This window comes from Centrocercus urophasianus, unplaced genomic scaffold (genome assembly GCF_019232065.1).
Source record: "Centrocercus urophasianus isolate 14NV4802_14NV808 unplaced genomic scaffold, USGS_Curo_1.0 seq_12, whole genome shotgun sequence".
NCBI classification, from domain to species: Eukaryota; Metazoa; Chordata; class Aves; order Galliformes; family Phasianidae; genus Centrocercus; species Centrocercus urophasianus.
Genome location: NW_024884364.1, coordinates 67,433,532 through 67,459,422, shown reverse-complemented (window position 1 = coordinate 67,459,422; position 25,891 = coordinate 67,433,532). Strand labels below are relative to the sequence as shown.

Genomic DNA, 25,891 nt, shown 5'->3' with positions numbered 1-25,891 from the left:
GTACTGATATCTGCCTAGAGTGAAGTGATTGATCTGTATAATGTCCTTGTTGTCTGCATCTTACCTGTTATGGATTAGGTCCTGTTTGCTGCTATTGACTTGGTGCCCATCGGTGGTGATGTGATATATTTGCTGAACTGTATATTTTGAGTTTTGCCTGGAAGATAATCTTATAGCTGTTCTCATGCTCAAGGCTTGTAACTTAAATGCTGATGTACACTTGCCTGAAGCTGCTGTAGTTGCTAGCTTGCATGGTTTTGCCTTTCTGGGCATTTTTCTGACCTTGTGTTGCTTCAATGCTTTGAATGTACCAGACACCTTATTTGTCAAGTTAATGTTTTCTTCTGATTTAGTATGCTAAAATATTTCAGTAGAATGTCTGATAGATGCTGGAGCCTTTTATTGAAAGGAAGATGAGTTTGGAGTAGGTCAGCCATCAGTTAAGCTGACCTTTGCTGCTGTGCTGGCTGCAGGACTCTGACCTGTTTGGAGAGAGCGCCTCGACCTTAGAGTCCTGGCAAACAGCCTGGGAAGGGCTGAAGCCACTAGATTGCTCAGCTTTGAGAACGTATGGCTTTTGTTGTTGGGGGAATGAAGAAGTGGCAAACAGCTCCTTCCTCTATAACCAGCATGGCTTGATGACACTGCTTGAAACTGGCAGTTCTGGATCAATGACTCCTGCTGCCATAATGCTGGCTCAGACCTACTGCCGATTACAGTGAATTGCTTTCCAAAAGTCCACTGGTGTGAACCTGTTCTTGTTTATTTTGTTTGTGCTGATCCTTGGTTCTTTCCCAAGATTGTGCTGGCAATTGCAATGTTTTTTTATTTATTTTTTATTTTTTTTTAATGAAGATAAACAATGTCAGCATGACCAAATTAGCTATACTGTGTTCCTTTCTGAAAGAGGTTAGTGGAGTGGTGCATGATATTCTGCTGCCTCACCTCCTTGGAGATGAGAAGAAAAGGTCCTTGGAGCCTTCCCTTCCTTTTGAGGCTCTTTGAATGTCCTGTCTCTATCCTGTTGTCTTCCTTCACCTAGGTCTTCAGCAGCAACTTTTTCACTGTGCTGATTCACTTCTGCTGCTTTTGTGGTTTATATAGTCCAACTGTGCTATTTGCTATCAGCTGTGTTGTGTGCATTCAAGTATGCACATATGAACAAGCACTTTCCAAGTGCTACACGTAAACAATGCTGTTCAGTAATCTTATTTCTTATCTGTGTGGGTGTAATAATTAGTTAGCAGGCCTTGGGCTGAATTTCCCTTTACTATTAGGGCTCACAGGCAGAGATAAACCCAAGCAGTATTTGTGAATAGTTTTCAGAAGTGCTTGGGGTATAGCCACTTTGAAATTACACTGTATACAAAGAATAATTCTTTCCCATTCTTACCTCTCTATCTCCTGTGTACCTGACATTTCTGTTGGCACCAGTATCTGTGCAGTCTTTGGTAAATGGATCCTGGCTGCTTATCTGTCCTGAAAGAGTGCAAAGAAAAGAAATGCAGATCACTAAACAGCTTCATGAGCGCTGTGGTTGATGCTATCTGAACATGCGTTTGGGACTAGCAGAAAGGAGACTACCTGCTCCCACTTGTCTTTTGTGAGACATCACAGATTACTGATTTAAGGTAGTATGAGCTGTATCTTTGATATCTATTTCCTTCCCTGCTCCTTTTTCCCAGCACTGACCTGTGTGGTGGGACTGTTGAAGAACTGGTTAGGAAGTGGAACAGTCTTTTAAAAGTCCTTGAGTGAATGTATATATCACTGTTTTAATTGGTATTGTAGCCTTAGGTTATACTTTCTTGTTTTTATAAAGCATCTTTCTTTCATTTGGTTGCTTGCAGTAAGACAGTCTTACGAGTTTGAGGTGCTCTTTCTTTTACCCTTCATTACTACTGAATTCCAAGTAGTAACTACAATCATTTGGCATTTGTTTCAAATGCATATGGTGATGGTTATTTAAAAGAAACTATATCTTCTGATCTTGTCTAGTATTGGGGGAAATCAGAGGAGGAATAGTGATCATATGAAAGTCATATCTACAATAATAACTTGTTACTGGGAAATTGTGTCAGTCTGTCAGTATCCTTAGAATAAGTGAACTGTTCAAAATTGAATCTATAAAATCCACTTTAAATTATTTCATGAAAAAGCTTTTCACTGTTTTTATGGTTGCTTTATAAATATTTTTTCATAGAGATGTGGTATTCTAGATAACTCAATAGCAACTGCCTTTTCTTACCTCATGTGAAACGTACATATTTGTTTTCCTTGATGCCTGCATACATATGAACGTTTTCCTACCAGCTAGGCTGATCATGCCTCACAACTGTAACTATCCATAAATGGAAATTTATTGTTAGAAAGGCCCTCAAGTTTCTGTCAGGTTGGCAGGAAGCACATTTGAGAATGCATGAGTAAGCAAGTACAGTGGAAAAAACTGATTTTCATAGTAGTGCATTCAAATTTTTTTTTTTTTTTGCCTGTAAAAGACCTTTAAGTGTCAAGAGATATAAAACTTCTATTTGCTAATGAGATGTTTTTTGTATCTTGGCTCACTTGAGTAGTGAAAGCCAGATATGTGATAATATTTAGTTTGGTACTTGTCTCTTAGTGTCTGGCTAAAACTGAATCTTTGAGATCAGTATAGTCATCCTTCAAGCTTAATTTTGGATCTTCATTCGGAATTGATAAAGCAATGTTTCTAAATGATAGTATTATTAATAGGTGTTTGAAATTGCTTCCAAAAAGGAGTTTTCTAACAGCTTGTAGGTTTTTTGTTTTAAATCAAAACAAGTACCTCCCAGCTTCCTGAAGGGAGGTTGTGGTGAAGAGGGATTTGGCCTCTTCTTCCAGGCAACGAGCTGGACACGGGGCAATGGCCGCAAGTTGTACCAGAGGAGGTTTAGGTTGGACATAAGGAAGAACTTTTTCTCTCAGAGAGTGGTCAGGCACTGCAATGGCTGCCCAGGGAGGTGGTGGAGTCGCCGTCCCTGGCAGTGTTCAAGAGGCGTCTGGGTGAGGAGCTGCGAGATGTGGTTTAGTGCTTGTGATGGCAGTGGTGATGGGGAGACGGTTGGACTGGATGATCTTATAGGTCGTTTCCAACCTTGTGATTCTATGATTCTATGATTCTATGATTCTAAGTACATATAGAAAAACAAAACCAAAATCACTAATTTCACTATCATAATCACTAAACGTTTTTCCAGTTTGTCTCGATCTTGCTGTACTAATCAGGCATTACAAATGTATTCTGAGTCTGTAAGTATGGATTTGATGTGTAGTGTTGCATTAACTGCTTGTGGCTTCTTTGTAGGTGGTGTTTAATAGTGGCTCATCTGTTGAGTAGTAGTGTATGGGACCTTGTAAGGTAGGACATTGGAAATTGTTCAAGTGCAGCTTTTTGTAATGTGGGCTCTTGGCACTCTTGCAACTCAGTTTGCTTGTGCATGCCATCTCCCTTGTTGCTTTCTGTAGTAATGGAACATCAGCTACTGGGAAGCGTGTCTTTAAGGCTGACCTGTTATGATTTTGTTCTTGCCCATTTTATTCCATACACAGCTTCTGAAAGCATTGGTTGAGAAGCAACTACAGATTGGGCATGATGCTGATAGTACCTGTTGGGGGCAGTGGATGATAATCCTTTGAAAGGAGGGAGTGGGAAGGGGGGAGGACACAGTTCTTCATCCTTTCTTCCACATGAATCGTTTGAGATGCCTGACTGGAGCTGATATGTACTCTTCCTTTATGATACTTGAGGACTTTTTTTTTTTTTTTCCTAGCAATATAAAAGTCCTGGTCTCCAGGTAATGCTTATCCTACAAAATCTGTTACGAAATCATTAATTTTGTATTCCTTTCCCATTACATTTCCTTTGTAATATTGGATCATAATCAGGGGGCCATGGCTCTTTAAGTGCATGCAGCGATGGGTGCAGTGAACACCCATCTTGGGCGTCGGGTCCCACAATAACACAACTGTTTGAGAATGGCTCCCTGCAGGAGTGGAATGTGAATGGAAGCTGAGGCAACTGTGTTGAATTGCATGCAGGTAAGATCCCACTGAGCACTGTGGGGTATTGGCATGTGGCCGGTGATTGCAGTTAGTTTGTGGTGTTGCATTAAGAACAGGTGTGACTAGGTGATCTTCCAGACCACGTTGGTTGGCACTTCTTTTGACAGACTTTTCTCAGTGTGTTACAGCTGCTTGCTTAAGGATCAGGTGACTTGCCAAGCTATGGATATTGTGATGCTTCTCTACTTACCTTGGCAGGCGTTGTTGTCTCCTGAGAATTAAAAGAAAGCTAAAGGGAAGTGGTCTCAAACAGTGTATTACTTTTCCGGTTCCTTGGTATTCGGACTACTCACTTCTAGTGTTTTGTGATGTTCTACAGTAGAAGTTCTGAAGGATGCTGTTAAATGACATTTATTAAAATCTGTTCATATCTAATATGGCCAATGAATGAAAATCTGTGTGCTTCAGTACTGACTTAAAATGTTCAGTTATTTAGCAGCATAGATATCAGACTATCATTTCTTTTAGGAGTTGACTTCCTCCACTGATTTAAAATGCTGAATAGGTAGCTTGAAAGATAACTTGTAAAAGTTTATGAAGAAAAGCTTTATTCAAATAGAACCTCCATTCTCTTAGGGAAATTTTGTTTTGTCTTAATAATATGGGTATGTAAATGTTTGTTGGTAATTCTGATCTTGTTTCTCTGTGCTTTTGGCACTGTCTCCCATGACATCCTTGTAAGTAAGCTTAGGTAGCATGTGGTGGGTGAGCAAACAGTGAGGTGAATTAAGAACTGGCTGACTGACAGAGTGTTGTGATCAGCAGGGAAGAATCTAGTTGGGGGCCTGATGGCAGATTAACTTCTTTATTGTGAGGGTGACAGAGCTCTGGAGCAAGTTGCCCAGAGAGGTTGTGGAGTTTCCTCTGGAGATGGTCAGTACCCTCCTGGGTGCTTTTCTGCGTGGCAAGGGAGTTGGATTAGAGCTCCCTTCCAACCTCTATGGTCTTTGATAATGCATGTGTGGTGAAGAGTCTAGTTTAGTGACTACAGGAGAGTCTTCCTGAGCCTCAGTCAGACTTCACTGGGAACCTTGCATCAAATGGAGATTGTGTGCATTTAGCAAGAAATCGGAGATCCTTAAAGCTTGTGTAGTACAATGTCTTTCAAACATAATTTCAAATTGATGCTTATCCATTTGCATGTATTGCCAATGCTGCATTTCCAAAGGATACTTTAGGAGTAATATCAGTTACATATTATGGACTGGTTATGATATTCCCTGCAGAAGTTGTTCCGTGACCTTATTGCTTAGTAAACTCTGTTGTAAGTGTGAAGGAAAAGCAGCTTTGAGCAGATGAACATATGTTAATCATTAATTTGTGACTGCTGGCAAGATTAATATTTAGAAGTACATGGAAGAAGTATGTGTGTGGTCATCCATGTCATGGTCTGTAACAAATTCTTGGTGCTATTCCTTGAGGCTGTTGGTAGAAGCAAGGTAGTGGAGTCGCACAGAATCCTCACAAGTAAGGAGGAATTCTGTGGCTGGGTTGTTGAATTGCAGATGAAGGAGCTGCAGGAAGCAGGGGAGCTGACTGCAGGGTTGTGGAGGACAAACACTGGCGGGTTCTTTTGCATGCAATCTGTGGAACCAAAAGCTTTGTTAGAGGCTATCCTAGAATAAGTAAAGAATAGACTCAGTATAGGAAAGGCAGTGATTTCTGCAAGCAGACCACACTGTGAATGTCTGCTACAAACCTGATAAAAAGATGAAAAAACCTGCTTAAGAAAACTGAAGGAAGTCTTGTTTTCATGGACTCTAGTATTAATGTGGGATTTTTAGCTATCCTGATAGTTGCTGGAAACAGAAATCTATTCAGGACTCTCAAAGTCTACTTCTCCCAGGATAAGTAAGACAAATAGCAGAACTACAACCTTGGACTTCAGGGGAGTTGACCTTAGCATCAATGCTATGTATTGACAGTGAAAGGAAGGAAGAGGAAAACTATGTTGTTGAGCAACCTCATAATGACTAAGTGTATGGTAAAATATGAGATCATCAGTGCTTTCTTTGCTTTGTCCTTTTCTGAGAGGATCCAGTCCTAGGCTCTCAGGTCCCTGTGCCTAGCTGCAGTACTAAGTGGAGTAAAAGATCAGGTGGGTATCAAGCAAACAAAATAGATGTAGGAAAGTATGGCCTTGGATGGGATTCATGTGAGAGAGGTGAGGGAAGGAGGTGATTTCAGTGGGAGACTGCTGTCTTTTTGAAATGTCATGTTGTTATGGGAGATTCCCAATCACTGGGAGGTAGTAATCGTTACCTACTCGTCTTCAAGACAGGAGGATCCAGAAGATTGCTGAAATAGAAATTGTGTGCAAAATTGGATTGGTTCTAGAAATCCCTTCCAGCTGCAACCACAATTGTTTGCTCAGTGCTTTTTTAAAATGAAGCACTTTTAAATGTGCGCCATCACTTCATGCAAGTAGAAGCCAAACATAGAATTTATGAGTTAACTACATATCCTACGTATTGTCACATTTTTTCATTTTTTATGGCAGGCATGTCCAACCTGTGGGCTGCATGCAGTCTGGCACAGCTTGCAGTGTGCCCCATCCTCTGCTGCTGCATCACAGTTGTGACTGCACTGCTGAGTGCCCAAGAAGATGAGGAGGGTGCAGTGCTGACTAATAATATGGCAATAGGATTAATTTGCAAGGAAATCATGGCAGTTTTCAAATATTACAATTTGAGAAGATGTTGTATGCAGAAACACGCTGCCAAATTTGTCAAATATACCAAGAAGTGCTTTATAAGGACAAAATAGTGGAACTGAAAGTCTGCCTCCTCAACAAAATCTGTTTTTAAACAGAAGTTGAAACTCAAATGAGCTCTTATAAAAGCTAGCTACTTGACAGCAGATCATACTTCAACTGTTTCCTGATGATGAGTTTAAGCAATGTATGGAAAGTATGGCAGATGTAATGTGTCCTGATTTAAAAATAAAAAAAAGTTTCTAAAACCAGACTATAGCCAGGAAATTGAAGAAATAGGAACATCTGTAATGATAGTGAAGCTGCTAATTTCAAATTTTATGCTTTGGTGATAGATGGAAGTACTGCTGCAGTTGTGGCTCAACTTGCCATTTTCATTAGAGATTCATAATGAATCTAATGTCACTGAAGAAGTGGTTTCTTTTATGCCATTAAAAGACAATATCTCTCAATTTGTATTAAGAAATGAAATTAACACTGAAATGATTTTCTTTAACCTTTGTCACCATATCTGGTATAGACACTGATGGTTGGTTTGGGGAAAAAAAAGAGGAACTTATAAAATAGCAGATGATGGAGTTACCTCTGACAACTCATGTTTGAAATATCACTGGATTGGACATTGAGAAAAATTGTGTGAAAGCTTTAAAAATGTCATGCAGATTGTCATCAAGGCTGTGAATTTCATGAAGTCCGATGGACTGAATCATCACTAGTTCAAAGAATTCCTTGAATGTATGGATGCTGATTAGGGGAGTTGTCATCCCGTTTTCTGAAGGAAGTCAGAGTAAAATGCTAAAATATCTCTACAATTTGTGAAATAAAATCAAGTCATTATGAAACCAAAAGGAAAATGTGTGTCAGAATGTGGAGATTTATCATTTTTGGTGGATTTGACTGTTCATGTAAATGAGTAAAACGTTTTCAAGGTGAAAATTAACTTATCTGTGCTATGTTTCAAACTGTAACAGCATTTGAAATGAAACTTAAATTATGATGAGCTCAAGTTATGGCAAGTTATGTAGTGCATTTTGATACATTGGCTAAACACAGTCCTGTGAACAGCAAAATAATATGCAGCCATGCTTTCTGTTTTGATAAAGGAATTTGAGAAGATGTTTCAGGACTTATACCATAATAATGATTTCTTTTAAAATTTGTGTCTCCATTTTCAATTCACATAAATACATCACCGGAGAATTTGTTTGTTTGTGCTCTTTGTGTACTTTGTGAATGTTAAATTTTTTTGTTAGAATCATGGAAGCCACTGTGAAGTCTCCATTTTTTTTTTTTTTAGTTTGTGAATCCGTTTTTCTAATGCCACCTGTGACACTTAATATTTCAACCTCAGTTTATCCTGTAATTAAGTGCTGAATTTGAAGTCTTGAGTTTACAAGACTACAGTATGAATATGGATTCTGCTGTTGTATTTCCTGTAATTTACAGATACAAAAGGATATCATTAATCAATCCTAGCTTCTACTCTTTAAAAAAAACCAAAAACCAAAAACACTTCAGTTATATTTAGTTGAACTGTAGCTTTAAATGTCACTTCCCTGTATGTATGTAAGTAATGTGGGGGAGATTTATAGCTCTACAAATATTTTTAAAGGTAATAACTTGAATTTTAATGTTCAATCCTATTTTGTCTTTGATGCAGTTACAGTAAAGTGTAACTTGTATTTTGTTTCTACTTGCTGAATGTTCTGAAGAATTTTTTACAATCAGCCTTTAATATGGGTTAAATTAAGCTTCAAGTGTTGTTCTGTGTTTTTTTTTTTTTTTCCCCAGTGTCTTGAGAGCTTGAGATTGACAGATGAACTTGTAAGCTGTAAGCTCTGTGGAACTGATGCTTGTTGACAGCAGTTTCCTATCTACTTTTTTCTTTTCCATAGTGGAAATATCATAATTCTCCCACAAGTTAACTTCAGTAACTTAACAGAGAAAGGTATTTTTTTAATAGGTGGCCTTACTTTAATGGATTCAGCAAGTGCTTTCCCCAGATTCTACAACTTGCTTCCTTATGAATCCTTTTTGCAGATAATTTTCTTTTACAAGTTAGACAACAAAAACAAGAATGTGTTCTTTGTGTGAGTTCTGTAAGTTCATTTTTTAAAATTAGGCACAACATGAATAAATGACGTGGCTGTATTAAAAGATTTTTGTAAAGTAATCATCATAGCCCTAACGTGGAAATTTAAACAAAGTTTCTGGTTTGAAGATATGCCTTTTAAATGAAGTTTTCATCTGCTAGAACATCACCGATTTCCACCAGCTGAACTGAAGCATACAATCACTGTTTGTTTTCTGCCCTCCACAGATTTCTGTGGGTGAAGCTGACTCATTAACTAGCATTCTAAATTCACTTTGGCAGGCAGGCATGCCTGTGTATTCTTTGCGCCAATATTCTTTCCACAAAATCGGATTTCTTCTTTGAATTTTACAATTTCAAGCAGTTAAGTCAACGGTGGCCTTGTCAAGGAGCAAGTAGTAAGACTATGTGTTCTTTAAGAAATAACTGTACTAAGTTTGGGGTGAATGAGGCTGTTTCTGTTCTTAAGCTAAAGTGAAGACTAACACATTTTCATACAAAGTTTATTAGTGAGCAACTGTTCTAAAACTTGCTGGTCTGATTTTCTTTCTTAGGAATTCTATTTCAGTAAACCAAGCCAGTAGTATTAGTGTTGTCCCCATCTAGTGGCCTGTCTCAAAATCTAGGAAGAAAACCACTGAGGTTGCATTCAGAGGGGAGGAAAAAAAATCCATTTTGCTCATAATTTCACCCAACTTGATGTGCTCTATGGTTCTTTATTGTATTTTGTTGCCCACAAATGCAGTATTTAAACTTTCAGGGCCAAGTTGTGTCAGAGGGGTGAGGAAACTTGAGTGAGAAACTCGAGTGGACAGGTGGTTGCTGGTTGTACCAAGGTACCTGGGGTAGATGCTTGTATCATCAGTGCTTGGACGAGTGCTCTGTGCCTCTGACTTGCCTCGTCTGTTGAATTGTCTTCAGTCAGAAGAATAAAATGGGATGTTAGAACACTTATTTTTGTACTTTATTTTCCCATTCCTCTTTTTTGTTGTTCATTTCTGTATATAGCTTTCTCAGTTTCCTTAGTTTTGACTGAGTTTTTTGACTCCGTATTAGAAATTCCTCACTCAAAGGGTGGTGAGGCACTGGCACAGGTTGTCCAAAGAAGCTGTGGGTGGCCCTGTCCCTAGAGGGGTTCAAGGCCAAGTTGGGTGGGGACTCTAGGCAGCTTGAGCTGGTGGGAGGTGTCTCTGCTGATGGTGGGGAATTGAACTAGATGATCATTAAGGATCCTTTCAATGCAAGCCATTCTGTGCATCTGTGAGCGGCTGGGTGGGTCTCTGGTCCATCATATTGTTTGCTGTATGATGTGTCAGTCTGCAAGTTTACTGACAGTCAGTGTCTGAATTTGGGCATGGAAGTAGAAAGTGCTACAAACTTTGGAGCAGTTGTTCCCTCCCAGTTGCTCAATTTATGTTTCTAATAAGACTTAGAAAGCTGGAGGAATTATGATAGTAATTTAGAACTGGGAAAGAAGGCTACCTATTCTGAGAAAGCAGCCCTTACCAAATCTTTATATTACTACTAAACAGATTTTCTTTTCTGATTGACTACTTAAGCAGGGAAGTTGCGTCTATGAACATCTGCTTTCTGTTACAGCAAAAAACGAGCTTTGCCTATGGCCATGAGTTTCAAAGCTTGTTACTTCTTTCAAAGCTCTGAATGCATTTACATTGTTTCAGAAAGGAGTATCCTTTAAATTGAAAATGAACTCAAGCTTTATAGGTTTATTCATTTTTTTAAATTAATGAAACTTACTGGATTTTCTCTTGCCCACCAAATGACCTAGTTTATTTTCTCTCGACTCCTCAAGATGAACAGTTTTGCTTTAAGCGTGTCCTTTTCTGCCATCATATATACATGTATTCATATATTTTACTATATGACATTTACTGTGTTGAAGCAAAGAGCCAACAAAATTCATGAAAATCCCAGAGCTGCATCTTACTCAGGTGGCCCGCTGTTTGAAATACGACTCCTGGTGTGTATTGTACTCTCAGCCCTAGGATTCAATAATGAGATTGAGTGGTATCTTCTGTGAGCACTTCTGGATGATTGACAGTGAGGTGATGTGAATCATCATTTATCAGGATATTATCATGCCTACCCTTGATAATTTCTCCCTGCTGTCTGGGGAGGTGGTGAAGACAGATAGGACTTTGTGATGTCAAAGTAATTAGTGTGTGTTGGTTTCCAGCTGAACAAACTGGAAGCTAATGATCAGGTAAATGAAGATGAAATGCATTAGTGTAAGAATGAAGGTGCAAGGACCTTGGGGAAGAGCTTATCAAAATTTCATGGGGGCTATTTGAATATTTGACAATTTGTTTGTGCAGTTGCAAGCAGTATTTAAAACTACTGAAGGATACTTCTGCAACAGTCTATTTAGGTGTCCTTTGCTGATATCTCTCTTAGTGAGAGGGTCAGCTCTAGTGCTGAGGACATCAGACTCTCCTGATCTAAAAACCAGGATCTCCTTGTGACTTGCATAAAATCTGGATAGTGAATTTCTAGGTAATAATGACAATGATGTTAAGATTGGGAAGGTTGGGTTTTTCTGTGATGTTCTCTTTCCTCCTATTTAAAGAGGGGAAAATTAACCATAATGAGGTTTTCATATTGTTGATCCATGATCAACTCTTTCATATTCTGAAAGTATTTTGCAATTGCTTGTACAAACCTAAGTATCTCAGGATGTGGACTTCACAATGCAATTGGTGATGCTGCTGCAGGCTCCTGATGCTGTTTCATGACGCAAGGTTTGAGAACACTGTGTGGATCATTGCTGAAATGTTTTTGAATTTTTAAAAAGAAAACAACCCTTATGGTGTAGGTGTGTACAGCTGCATTGATATTTTAAGAGGTGCTTAATGCATGGGTTGAGGAGAATGTAATTCTTTTCCTATACCAAGCATAACCAGCAGCAAGTGTTCTGAAGGTCTCTGCATAGTTAGCTTTATCACATGATTACTTACTGCAAATTTTAATTAAATGATTGAAAACCTATCTCCTTCACACACTTTTCAATGATTATAAAGCAAATTTGCTTACTGATATTTATTAATGCTGTTGTAGTTGTCAATATGCCCGTCCCTTAGATACTTCCAGGAATAACATACCTATGGCAGTGGGCAAAGCTTTGTAATTAAACCTTTTTTAACTGCTCTTTAGGCTAGCTTTATGTACGTAGCTTGCTTCCCTTTATTTCAGTTTAAGTTCTTTTTCTGCCTCTTATTTGGTGAAAGTGAGGGGGCTAGAATCCCTGGCAGGAATTTGTCTGTATTAATATGGCTCATCAGAGACATTATATCTAATTGGAGAGCCTGCGGTATGGTTGCAGGAGACTGAAGGGAATTATTTAGCATTAGCGTGGCTCGTCTGGGAGTTGTGCGCTAATCAAGGAGCTTGTGTGTTAACTGTAGGGATGATGGGAGTTATGACGATTATGACATGTGAGCACGTCTGTATGAGAACTGGACAGGCAATGAGTTAATCAAGAAATGCATTAAATGGCTCCCATGCTGCTTCATTATTACTCTGCAGAGTGTCTGTCAGGTTGTGTACTTTAATGGGGGAAAGAATAAAATCTAACAAATAAATGTCTACGCCGGTAAAGTAAATACAATTTCTTACCTACAAAAAAATCACCTTTTCCTCATATTATTTTTAACCCTCATCTGGTTAGATGTTTTAGAAACTTTTACGTAATTAAAAACTAATTTTACTCTTGGATCTGTAAATGTTAGCGATTGGCTTTAAAAACATGTAAATACTAATTGCTTTTCACCACCAGGATGATTCAAGCCTTGCAAAGAAAAAAACAAACAAACAGAACCTAACCATAAACTGTAAAGCAAGTTTGCATTCCAGGTAAACTCAGCATAGATAGAAGCATCCATTTCATATCTGTCATGAAATAATTGGTTATGCTGGAAAGAAAATCTGTTTTTAGTGGGGTTGAAACTGATAAACTCGGTTAACAAAAAAAGTGCGTAAACCTGCAGACCAACTGGATTACATCTGTAGGCAAACTCATCCCAGAGCTGCTGGCCAGGTGAGCATCTGCACTTTTCCTGCTATTGTCAGCACTGTCAAATTTAATAAAACTTCCTAACAAACTGTGACCTTCATGTATTAACTTAATTAAAGCAGTATCATGGCAAGTACCCAAAGTGTTAACCTGTAGGAGGTGGTTATTGAAATCCATTATCTGTGGAGTCAGTATTAGTGGTCAGCAGCATCAGAAGTAAAACTGCAAGTCAGGCCCTCCCTTGGGTGCTGTGAGCTCAGCAGGTTAAACTGTCAAAGCTTCTTAAAGGACTGATAGTTAAACCCCCTGGAGTTATAGGTAAACCAATCATTTGCTGTCAGCAGGAAATACGACTTTATTTAGCAGGTTGGAGGGAGAAAAAATGCTAACAGGAAAGAGGATTTAGGTAGAAGCGTTGTGTGTGTGCCGTTGTGCTATGTAGATTCCATGCAACTTGGATTGATTTTCTTAATTCCAGGCTTTTTAACGATAGGAATTTATGTAGAAACTTACTCCAATGTCATATAAGACTATATACGTGCTTGAGCGTTTCTGTTGGACTTATATTCTAAGTGAAGAACAAATGTTTACAACTTAAAAATACAGTTGTCACTGCACAGAGACTGGCTACTCCTTTCCTTTGGTTTTATGTAGGTGTTGTCTGTGTAACTCAATCTCTCTTTAAACACACTAAGTATATTTAACATTAACCAACTGTATTACATAGAATGACATTTATTAAGCTATTATATAAAATAATTATATAGGACTATTATATAGAGATGTGTTAGTTTGTGTACAGGTTGCAAGTATGTGATACTTTGATTAAATTGGTCTAATAGTGATACTTCCCTTTAGTTTTCCCTTCTAGCTTTTAATTCTGTTTTCAGGAGCAATGCTTACCCTCATTTTAGGGGTTAGCATTATAGTGGCTTGTGAATAGTGCTCTCCTAATGTATCAAGACCTATTTCCTCAGTATAGTAAGCTGTTTTTAGACTTGAGAGATCTTCTGTCAGATGGTCCATGTCAAACCACATGAAGTCTGACATCAGCATTCCTGGCTTGCCCAGTGCTGGCATTAGTTGTGTGAAAACTCAGGCTATACAGATTTTGCCCATTCCTGCCCTTATGTTAGGTTGTGCACAGTCTTTATGACGTTGATAGGCCAACTGGTTTTGTGCACTATCTATAGACCACCAACACTTCTTGAAGTGTGCTGCTATTCACTTCCTTACTGACTTGATATATGGGTACTACATTCAGCATGGTGGAGCATAAACATAGGATGGAATAGAGGTTAGTACAGTCATCTTATGAATGGAGGTAGATGCCCATCTACAAATGTTATGTTGTAAGATTAAATGGGAAAGTAACTACTTCTTTTCAGAAATTTCCATGCAACAAAAATTTTTGTGCTGTATCTAGCAGTCAACTCTGGAAGTCCTCATGCTGTAACTTAATTCTGCTGACTTGTTTCTTTTTTGTTTTTGTTTTCATTTTGAGGTCCTGAGCTCTGCTTGCTATCTGTTTTGATCCTCCCTTACAAAATAGGTTTTTCCTGTGTAATACTTGTGTATTTGACTTCAGGGAGGTCAACTTGACTTAAGCAAATTTTGCACAGGAATATGAAAGAGTGATCACAGGTTGATTATTCCTGTGCAAAATTTGCTTAAGTTTTCTTTGAATACAGAGATGCAAACACTGACAGGCTTTGTTGGTAGGCCTTTTAACTGAAGTGAAGGCTATGAGTTTGTGGTGGGTGGTGGTTTTATAACAAAGTGCTCTGTGTTCTCTTGCTGTGTCTAACAGGCAGAGTGCCTGTCAAACAGTTCACATGCATTACACTTCTGGAATTAGCAATGATGATAGCTTGCTAAAATACTACTTTTTTTTAAAGGTAGGTCTATTCTGAAAAGTTACTTAACAAGCAGATTTCATGGGATTTATGGCTTATTGTTTTCTGTAACAATAGAGAAAGCATGCTTCCTGGTTTTTCTCCATGACTCAGCTTTTATTATTATTCATCTTGACACCTGTATTTTGGATTCTCAAAGCTGCCTTGTGTTCTTCCAAAATAAGATTTCTGAGAGTAGAAAACTTTGGACAGGTTTTACATTGATTAACTTCTTCCAAGTTGTCCCAGAATGTAAGGAGTAATTTTAACAGTGTCAGAAAAGTAATGTTTTTCTCTAATTCTATTGAAGAAGTAATGAAACTTAATTTTTAAGAAGTAATTATGAATATTCACAATAGTGGATTTTGTTTAAAATAAAAAAATGCTCTGCTTCTCCTCTATTGCTTTTATTGTATACATGGAAGTAAACACTGCGTAGGTATGAGGAGAACACTTTGTATTTTAGAGAGTCCTTATTGAAAGTTCCAAGATTCCTGAAGTACTCTGTTTATCTCTGACATATTACTTGGGGTGGTATTCTAAGAATTATTTGACACTTCAGGTCTGGTTTTATACTATGTTTTAAGTTGTCTGCATCCAAAGTATTTCTAAAAGGATCGATTATCTGTAGCTGCAAGGTGGTTTAACTTGCTGATCTGACAAAAGGTTAACTTCTCTTCCACTGAGAGTATTTCTCTGCTGGAGAGCTCAAGATTGACAGGTGAACTGACAGGCAGTTGATCTATTGGCAGCGTTGGATTGCTAGAGCTGAATGGGAAGGGGAGCTGGGTGGGATCATACTTTGAATGGCAACTTATATTTTCAGAAAGTGAGGCTTTCCGTGAAACTTCATTCCTATTTCAATATATGGTTCATCTTAAGCCAGAACGTCGTCCACACTGTGAAGGGCTTTATTTACTATAGGATCTGTGTTTTGCATTTCTGATTATTTAATACTCCATATAGTGTTCCAGAGTTGCCTTGAGTGGCACTAACATCTGTACTTTGATGTCACGTTGCTTTTAAGAATTGTTGGGTAGTTGAAATGCCATGTAGCTGTGAATTTCACCTTGCTGTTTTTATTAGCTGTTATATTGACCCTAGGACTGGTTTCAGGGATCCCTCACTTGATTACTGTCTTTAGATTCTGGAAGCAACTTCTGCAGTCCATCTTTGCAGGTCGGCAAATTTGGGCAATAGACAGGGGCCTCGTCTGAATGGCAGTGTTCTGTATTCTTGTCTCTGAAGGACAACTCTAAGCTGAAAATCCTAGATGGAATCATGCTGCTAAAACATACTACATGTTGTTTGGTCTGATTCAACTTAAATTACTTTTTCTAAATCCTGTATGTCTGCTTGATGTTGACTAAAGCATGTGGAAGCTGTGATATAATCAACGGCTTCATTTTGCTAAAATTTCAGTGGCAAGCAAATTACTATTATACGGTTTTAAAAACAAGAGTTGTAGTCTACCATGGTGGGTTTCTAAAGCTTTAAGCGTATTTTCCTCAACAAGAAAAGCTTCTTGTAGAAAAATATTTATGCTGGGTGGTTATTTGCAGATAGACTTGGTAGACAGAAGAAGGCTTGCTTAAAAAACATTTCTTCTGAATAGAAGTCTGTAGAGATGAGCTTTCCTAGAGAAGTTCCAGAAAAACATGCTATGGAAAGAAACATCTTCAATTTTCAATGCCTTGCAAAAAGATGTCATCTTTTAATCAACTTAAGTACATTCAGCTGCTTGGATCTGGCTCAGCTTCAGTTCTATAGTCTTAAGATTTATTTGAAGCACACTGAGGTGTTCCTAGTCTTTACTCCTTTGGAGGGTGAAACTCAACCATTTGCAATAAAATGCTTATGAAGAAACCTTCTTTCTCACCAGTTTTCTAGAAGCATGTTTTACTGGGTAGTTATCTATCATAAAATGAGTGTGTAGGAGATGACTTAAGAGCCAAAGTCATTCTCCTCTTGATTTTTATCAGTAATAACTTCAGGTTGTAAGGCATTTTCTTGCTAGTCCCAACAGGAGAACTCAGTTTTGAAGCATCTATTTCATAATAGCGTTGTGTGGTCTATTATTTGTAGTCCTGGTCATCAGGCCTCTAGATGCAATGGGGATCCTGTTCCTTGTGATAGCATCTCTGAGAAGTGTGCGTATGGACAATAACGTTCCAGAACTCTGTTCACGGAAGAGAGAATTTCAGGATTCAAGATTTTCTTCTTCTAAGGTTATAAATCACACTTATGAGTAAGACTGAACAAGACTGAGGAGAGGCTGAAGGAGCTGGGAATGTTCAGCCTGGAGAAGAGGAGGCTCAGGGGAGACCACATTGCTCTCTATAACTTCCTGAAGGGAGGTTGTAGTGAGCTGGGGGTCGGCCTCTTCTCTCGTGTCATCAGTGATAGGACCAGGGGGAATGGCTTCAAGCTACGGCAGGGGAGATTCAGGCTGGACATGAGGAAGTATTACTTTTCAGAAAGGGTGGTCAGGCACTGGAATGGACTGCCCAGGGAGGTGGTGGAGTCACCGAGCCTGGGGGTGTTCAAGGAAAGGCTGGATGTTGTGTTGAGGGACATGGTTTAGTGGGAGCTGTTGGGAATAGGTGAACGGTTGAACTGGATGATCTTTTAGGTCTTTTCCAACCTTGGTGATTCTATGATTCTATGAAATGGGGATCGTTTTGACTTTAAAAGTGTGTACTTTTAGCCTTAATTAAGAATTAAGCATTCTTTGCCTCATTGGTGTCTCTTCTTTAGAGGGCAGTTGAGTTCAACTCAGGTCACTGAAATGTCACACAGGTGTGGTTGTGGACTATCAATTAAAAAAAAAAAAAGCACAAACCAACAAACAACTAAACAAAAAACCAACCAAACAACAAAACCTGCAAACCAACAGGCAGTCTTGCAGAAGGATCTGCTTACACTGACTGTGGGCTGTTTTTTGCATAATTTTTTGTACAGTTTTTTTTAAAATGCTGAGTTAAAATAAATGTGGAAAATGTGACATTTGTGTGATGTATGGCTTTCACAGTTCTGCTCTTCATGCAATTAGAAATGTTTTCATTATTTCATTTTAGGGTTAAATGCCATAATTGTGTGGCAGTATTTCTTTGCAATAGCACTTGGAGGACTGTGAGTACGACATTCTTGCTGTGTGCACAGATTTGTTGTATTCTTGACGTTTGCTTTTGTGTGAAGCTGTTAAAGACAGGTCTAAAAGCTGTATATTTTTGACAGAGCAGTGAATTGGAACCTTTCTTTGCTTCTTTTTGGTTTTTAACTATTCAGTGCCACAAGGTTCTTATTTTTTTGTCTCTTTTGGTATTAGGATTGGCAAGATTTGAGATTATTGCATTTATTCATTTTATTTTTTGCTACCCATACAAAGGATTTACTCATTAGCCCTATCTTATGGGTTGAGCTAATTGTGGTTTGTCTTGCTCAGTGGTGTTATGCAATTTGGGTCAATTGAGTTTATTTATACCAACTGGAATTGTTGCAACGTGTGATATTGATTTGAGCTTTAAAAGGATTGTTTGATTAGATTTATTTGCCTAAACAATGCGGTCTTAACTAATGTAGCAAACATTAATTCTTTTTTCTTTAATTGCTTCTTAGATTTGGTTAGCATTGTATATATGTGTGTATAACAATTTCCTGTCTATTTACTGTGGAAAAGTGCAGAAGAATTGGGGAAAATGCATCTTGTAACTTAATAAAACTCTCTGCTGTATGAATTATCAACTTGTGTCGAGGCCTGGGGTTGCATAGGGTGACCTATCGTGAAAAACTGGGCTATCATGAAGTCCCGGACAGTCTTAGTAATGAAGGAGGGAGAGTGTGTGTGTGCATCTGTGTGTACGTGTTAATTAGGCATTTACACTGGAGTAAATGGCATCTGTCACACAGTAAATATCAAACTGACGAAGTGTATAAAATATCTGTGAAAACTGCGCAGGCGGTATCAAGCACTTTGTTAGGAAACACGTGTGGATATCTTTGCTCTTCTACTGGCTCATGTGAAAATCAGCTTTGTTTCTTGCAATTAGTAGACGACATGATTATAAAGCAAGCTGGTGAGATGGGTACAGAGAACTTGCTTCATGAATCATATCCTTAAGAAAGTAACAAACTCTGGAGTTCCTGAATAGTTACAATGCTAAGAATCTGTAAATTTTCCTAGTATCTTTCATTTTTTTTTTCAGTGCTTTGCCTTAGTGTTGTGTTGTTCATATGTACATATTTCTATTTCCATAACAAAATACCTTTTATTGTTGTAAAGGCTGGGAGCATGTGTACTTGCATGTAGTATAAGTTTTAGCTAACAATCTGAAGCAACTGGATGACTGTTGGCAAAGATTACTTTAATTGTACTGCATTAAACAACATCTCCAGGAGTGCTATGTGTATTTTAGCTACTAAACTATTTTTCCTCTCTAAATGACTATTTGAGATACAGATTTCATGGGAAGGGTGCTTCACTACTTTTCAAAGTACACCAGGGCAAAAGAATGTGCTACTGTCAAATGCATACATGTGCCATCCTCCAGAAGTAAAGGAGTGCCAACAGTTTCAGTAATTCAGATACTGACTAGCTCTAGTTTAGTACAGTCCTTCTTAATTGGGTAATCTCCTGCAAAGTGTTGGTACTTTGGTGTTTATATCCAATGTTTTGGGTTGTGGGGTATGATATGATACCAAAACCCGCATACTGTTTCTGGTTTATCAATCTTGCTGTTGTTACACTGAAACAAAATAGCCAGAGTCTACCGGTGGTTGCTGTTGGCACTCCATTGTAATTGACACCTTGAGAGCTGATGCTGCCTGGAACAGTGCTTGGGAAATCCTGGATGGATTAAAATGGCTGGATAATCACCCTGACAGACTATTTAGGTACCTATTTCCTAGAGACGCAAAGAAACAGTAGGATTAGTAGTTTAGGTGCCTTACCTGAACTTGCTCAGGAAATAAGTGGCTGTTTTGGTGTAGCTTATTGAAGAGGATTGTTGAACTTGTGTTCTTGTTTTGCTGTGTGGTCATGAATTGTGCACTAAAATCACTGCTGCATTTCAAACTGGCCAGTTGTTGTATTTTTGTCATATTGGTGAACCTTTGTTTAAAAGTAGTTGTGCTACTGAAGAGTATTCTTTCTAATGAGTACTCTTGGATTCCTTGTTAAATAGAGACTATTGAGGCACATTAGTCATAGAAGAGTTGAGAGGCTTCAGTGGGGTGGTTAGGTGCTCGTTACAGGTTAGGATTTAGATTTAAAGATGTAACTAATCACGAGTCAATAGGTTTTGGTAAACCTTTTGTCGTCTTTGTGTAATTATTACAGTGTAATTAGTCCTTATTTAATATTTCAAATCTAAAACTTCTACAGCAATTAAACTACTCTCTACATGACTAAGTCATGCTTTTAGCAAATTTGTGTTGAGTAATGTAACAGGTCCTTGTAGTTGTTTGAAACATATCTTTTGAGGCACAGGTAGCCCAATATAAAAAAAAAAAAAAATACAGTAAAAACGTTTGGTACTTTTAGGCTTGTGTGCTTTTCCACCATTTGTTGGTATCCATCCATCATGCTTGAGATTGCATGGCTGGTTCTAATATTTATGAAGGAATTGTTTCTTCATAAACCTCCTGGAACTGACTTCTCTGTCTTGTTAATATTATTTTTCTAAACTAAAACAGAAAAGTGAAAAATTTTTCTTCTAAATTGTTAGCTGTCATAAGCTGGGTACAAGTTCTGAATACATAGGATTGTGTGACTTGTTCGAAAATGAATGATTTCAAACTTGTAATGCTGGAGAAGATGAAGTGGTTGTAATATGGCTACAGTTTTATTACGTTCGTGTGGTTGTTAGGGTACCTGCAAGGATAATTCAACAGTGAACTAGAGAAGATGCTAAAATCTTGTAGTAATGTAGATAAGGAGAAATAGACTCCAGAAGAAGAGAAGCATGGGGAGAAGTAGCAAAACAGTTGAAGAAGGGAAGAAAATGGTGGAGGGAAAGCACACACAGCTGTTCTTAACTGTTGTAAATCAGTGGTTTTTACAGTATCTTCTATGGACTTCTGGTGCTATAGGACTGTTGGGGGTGGGGGGGAGGGTGGGGGCTTCTCTGTATGTTTAAAAATAGCTAATTGTCATAGTTTAGACCCTTAGTAAGGAAGCTTTTGGTCCTGTAAAACACCCATGCTTAAGTATGCTTGTCTAAAACATACTGAATAACTAAAAAACTTGAATCAATCAAAGGTATCCAAGGGCAATGCTGTTTGTTGTACTTAATACTCCAGGAAGGGTAGCAGATAGGGTTAATTCTGCTATCATTTAATCAAATGTTAAATTAACTTAATTTGTCGAGGTGTTTTATTATAAAGCATTAAAATCCTGCCACATGATTGTCTGTGCTAGTGGGTAGGGTTTTTGGTTCTGCTTTGTTTATAATGTGAAGTGAATGCTATACTAAGAAAATGAAACCATTAACTCTACAAAAAAGCTATAATAACTAAAATGTGAAATATGTGGAGATTCCAGGTGGTTTTGTGCACTTGGAGCTGCTGAATTGGCTGCATATTTGCATATCTATTTAAGAGCTACTCCCAGGAGAGTGCTAGGAATTTGGTGGCAAGTTAGTATTTCTTTCTGATGTTGGGGTAACTTTCTGCAAAGTACAGAAAAGCTCTATAAAAACAAAGACTAATGCTGAATGTTCACAGGTGACTTAATAGATGTTGTTTTTCTTACACATTACCTGAACACTTATTTCTCATTTTTGCTATTCAAAATTGCTTGACTACTGCAAGGCAGTTTCTAGGTACTTTTTTTTTCTGGCTTTGACTTTTTTCTGAATGAATGAGTAGTGTGTAGGGACTGCAATACTTCCAACCTTAATATATTACACTGACAATCTTTTTGCTACTTGTGAATAAAACTGCTGTTAGTAAAGAAAAAAATTTTGAATGTCATATATGTTAAGATTCACTTCATGAAACAACATCATTTTCTATATATTCTAGTGCACTGAAGATGATAGAAAATATTCATAAAATAACAGTTTTAAAATTGATAAGCATTGAAATGCCAAACTGTACAGTGCCAAGTCTTACTAACCTATAGCTATATAAATCTTATACAGGTTAAACAGTGGCACGTTTCCTTTAAACACAAACTGGACGAGAGCTTATAAAAGGAAAACAAAATGAGAAACTGATTTTTTTTTGGTGGGTCTTTGTGTGTCTTAATTTATGAGGAAAATATAGTAAAACATGTTGAAGAGCAATCTAAAAATGTTGTAACTTCTTTTCATTCCCAAAGTGTGTGAATGAGTTCTGATTTGTTCAAAACCAGCTATTTTATTGTTTCTGGTAAACTGTTTATCACTACTTTTGGTATGGTTTAGATTTGACTGTAAAAATGTTTGACAAATGCATATAAATTAGGATACAATGAATCAGGAATCAAACATGAGCCTGCTTAAATAATTCTCAAGATTTTCTGGTTCACGTGTAGTGATATTGAACTCTTTAGTCATAGGCTTTAATTTGTGCATGGTGCTGACCTGATGCTGTGCAGGGACACTCGCTGCATCCCTTCATTCAATTCACTCTAATTATCCCCAACTTCCTGGGGAGCCTGCTTAGAACTGGTCATGAATGTTTGTTATTAAGATATTAGACTATCCTGGTTACATGTAACAAAGTAGTTTTTAGTCTGAATTTACATATAGATTATCAGTATAGGAAGCTGAAATTAATTTGCCGTGATTTGATTTAACCAAATTCAAAATAATACATTGGAATAAGAAATCTTGGCAATGACACTTCAGGTGGGAGTTAAATGAGATTTAATGTTATTGCATGAGTTCTTGTATGTCAATGTTGGTGATTTCGGTATATGTTTTAGAGTGGTTATGGTATGTAAATTATCTTTGAAACAATAAAATTTGTGTGCATGTTTCAGGATGTCGGTAATTATTTTTGGTGGGAGCATCTGTTAATATGGAATATTTCCCCCCTCCTTAGGTTCACGTGAAAATGGCGGATGAAGCTGTCTGTGTTGGCCCAGCTCCCACTAGCAAAAGCTACCTCAACATGGATGCCATCATGGAAGTCATTAAGAAAACCAGGGCCCAAGCTGTGAGTCTGAATGAGTCTATCTGCTGCAGCTGTTTCACATATAGAAAGCAGAAAAGCCAGAGTTTGTATTTTTTTTTTAACGTGTGTGTGTGGGGGGGAGTGATTGAATATGCGATTCCAGTTCATGTTAAATGTGTCCGAAATCGCTACTGGAAATCAAAGGCTTTGTAGCATCTGGCAGCACTGGTCGCTGATCCTGCAGGTGGCTGCTGGATTCAGCTTTCACACCAGGGAGCAGCTTCAGTTCATTTCCAAATTTGCTGGGGGAAAAAAAAAAATCCCAATTAGTTTTGAGCACTAACCCTTTAGATGCCATAATGGCTTTATGAACGTTTTACAAAGTGTGTCCAAAGAAGGCTTTTGCTTAAACATGGTTTGAAGCAGTTTTTGAATTATGTGTGTCTTATTTGCAAGAAGGTGCATTCTGTAATTACGTGTTTCAGGATGTTTACAGAATGCACATCAGCCCATATTTACTCATGTAAGCTGTTCTGCTTTTCTCCCTCCAAATTGGCCCGAGATTCAAAGCTTTATGGGGATCGGTTGGAAAAACGAATGTGTGGTCATGTTAACAAATCTAATGTTCTTTGTAATGTCAATGAAGCAAATGTATTATTCAGAGCTACTGTAAACAGCATTTTTAAAGTGAAATTTGATGGCTGTGTTTGAGCAACACTGATTACTGCGGAATGGTTTGGAGCGGCGTTGTAATTTCCTTCAGTGTGATGTTTTTGGTGTGATGCTTTCAGGGCCCCAAAACTTCCCTGTAAAGAAAGCGACTTTATGTCCTTCAAGTTTCTGAAAGTAGTATGTTGCTTATTCTCTTTAAAAGAGGGTAGTAACATATTCTTAACTTTATCTGTTGGAGTATGTTGGATCAAGAATCTTGTGAGTTGCAAAAAAGAGAACTTCACCAGCACAGTACAAGGTGTATATTTGGGTATGAATAACAAATCAGGCATTTAAGGATGAATCACACTAATGATACAGTAAATACTGTCCTCCAGCAAGGGTGGCTAGAGGTAGGAGGCTTATGGCTGTGGACCTTAGAACCACTGTTGTGATCAAAGCTATAAAGTATTTAAAATGAAGAGTACTTTGTAGAGTTATTGAGAAGAGTATGTATGAGTATTGATATAGAAGTCCGCAGAGATGTGAATGTAGCAAAAAGGAGTAAGAAAGAGGGAGAGTCTGAAGTGAGTATGTTAGTGTCTCTGAAAAGGGCATATTTCTCTGTAGTCAAGTAGGGAATATTTGTTTCAGAAAACGCTGCTCAACCAGTGGGTTTGTGTAGGACTCAAGACAGCTAAATCAGCCATTTGAACTAATTGAAATGCTTGGTGCTCAATGTCACCTTACTGGTATCTAGAAGGCAGTGGTAAACTTGGTGTCTGGCTTCTGAGGTCAGTGAGCTTGAAAACTTCTTTGCTTTGTTTTTGAAGGTACACCCGGGATATGGATTTCTTTCAGAAAACAAAGAATTTGCCAGGCGTTTGGTAAGTTATCTTTCCTTGCTTGGATGTGAAGGGTGCACTTGGTTACGTATGTTCACTTCAAGGTATCTGAGGAATCAAGGTACTAATTTAAGGCAGATTTTAAGGATGCATGAAGGCAGGGTACTTTATATGCCTTCTCTGCATGTGGTTTTTTTGTATTTTATGGGTCCAGTTGCAACCTGTGCCTGTTTGTAAGAGCTGCACCAAGGACATAGGAGCCTCAGTGTATTTGCTTTTTGTCTGTGATGTTTGTGCCTCCTCAGTTTTACAGAGTCACTGAAATGATCTAGGTTAAAAGTATTTATTTCTAAGTGATTGTTTTGGTGACTCCTTGCACAGCTGGTGAACAGCTGTATCAGTAGCCCTGAAAAGGTGCTGAAATGCACTTTGAAGATGGGGATAGAAAGCTGTTTAAAAACTAGCTTCTGTGCTGGAAGTCGTGTATTGTAGAACTGCATCTTCTGGAAGAAATGAGGAGGTACTTCAAGAAGGTGCTGTTTTCCCTTCACATTTGAATTTATAGTCTTTTTTTATTCATAATCTCCTTCAGTGGGATTTTTACATACCACAGAAACTGATATATGGCCCTTTTACTGACTTTAATTATTTTTTTTTTTTTTTTTTTTTTTTCCCCCCCCAAGCTCACCCAATCTTTTTTTTAAGAGGCAGTAAGAGAAATTGGTTACTGTTTTTAAGAATAATTTCTACTTTTTATAGCTCAGGGTAGAAATGCAGATGAAGAATTTGCTTCTGTAAAGCTTCTGTGAGATCTCTTCTGTTCTTAGCGTTTGTGAAGTAACTTCTGTGTTTTCCTTAACTATATTACTTTCAGTTCAAGTTCTATTTGTAGTACAGACTGTTATAATTTAGTTGGTTCTGGAGCGTTAGATAATATCATCAATTCACCAAGTAAGCTATTTGGGAATTAAATGTGTAATTATTTTGTTTCTTACTGGCCGTGCTTCTTTAGAACAAGCAAACAAGAAAAGACAATATAGAGTCTGTGTCCTTCTGGTTGCTGTGTGGTGCTAGAGTTCTGTTAAACTTGAAAGGAATTTAAAACACTTGGCATTTGTCAAGTTTTACCAAATCTAGGATAATGTCTTCCGTGTATTTTCATACAGTTTAACAGTTTTTTTTTCTCCGTACTATGCAATGTACCAGAGCCTCTTTTTTAAGGGGAGGATTCCTAGTTAAATTTATAGCAGTATTCCTACTGGGTTGCACCAGAATGGTGACTGGCTTTACTTGGCAGTTCCTTGGGCGGAGAGGAACAGAAATGCTATTTTGTGGTATATTTTTGCTGCCAAACTTTGGAATGCGATAGTTATTACTCCAAACTGGGCACAATTCCTAGTAATCTGGTTATTTAGTTATGTAAATTACAGTATTGTTGACATGACAGCCTGGAACAATTTTTTTTTTTTTTTTTTTTTGCAA

At 37.9% G+C, this 25,891-nt stretch overlaps 1 protein-coding gene across 1 annotated transcript in view; it reads left to right on the top strand.

The window, feature by feature from the left end:
- The window catches only part of LOC122155949 (propionyl-CoA carboxylase alpha chain, mitochondrial-like), a 35,668-nt gene extending 11,007 nt beyond the window's left edge, over positions 1-24,661 (top strand). Inside the window, exons 5-6 of the mRNA XM_042810333.1 lie at positions 22,842-22,955; positions 24,398-24,661. Of these exons, the coding sequence (XP_042666267.1) occupies positions 22,842-22,955; positions 24,398-24,646 (363 nt within the window). The 3' untranslated portion in view covers positions 24,647-24,661. The remainder of the gene's footprint in view (positions 1-22,841; positions 22,956-24,397) is intronic.
- Positions 24,662-25,891: the final 1,230 nt, after the last annotated feature.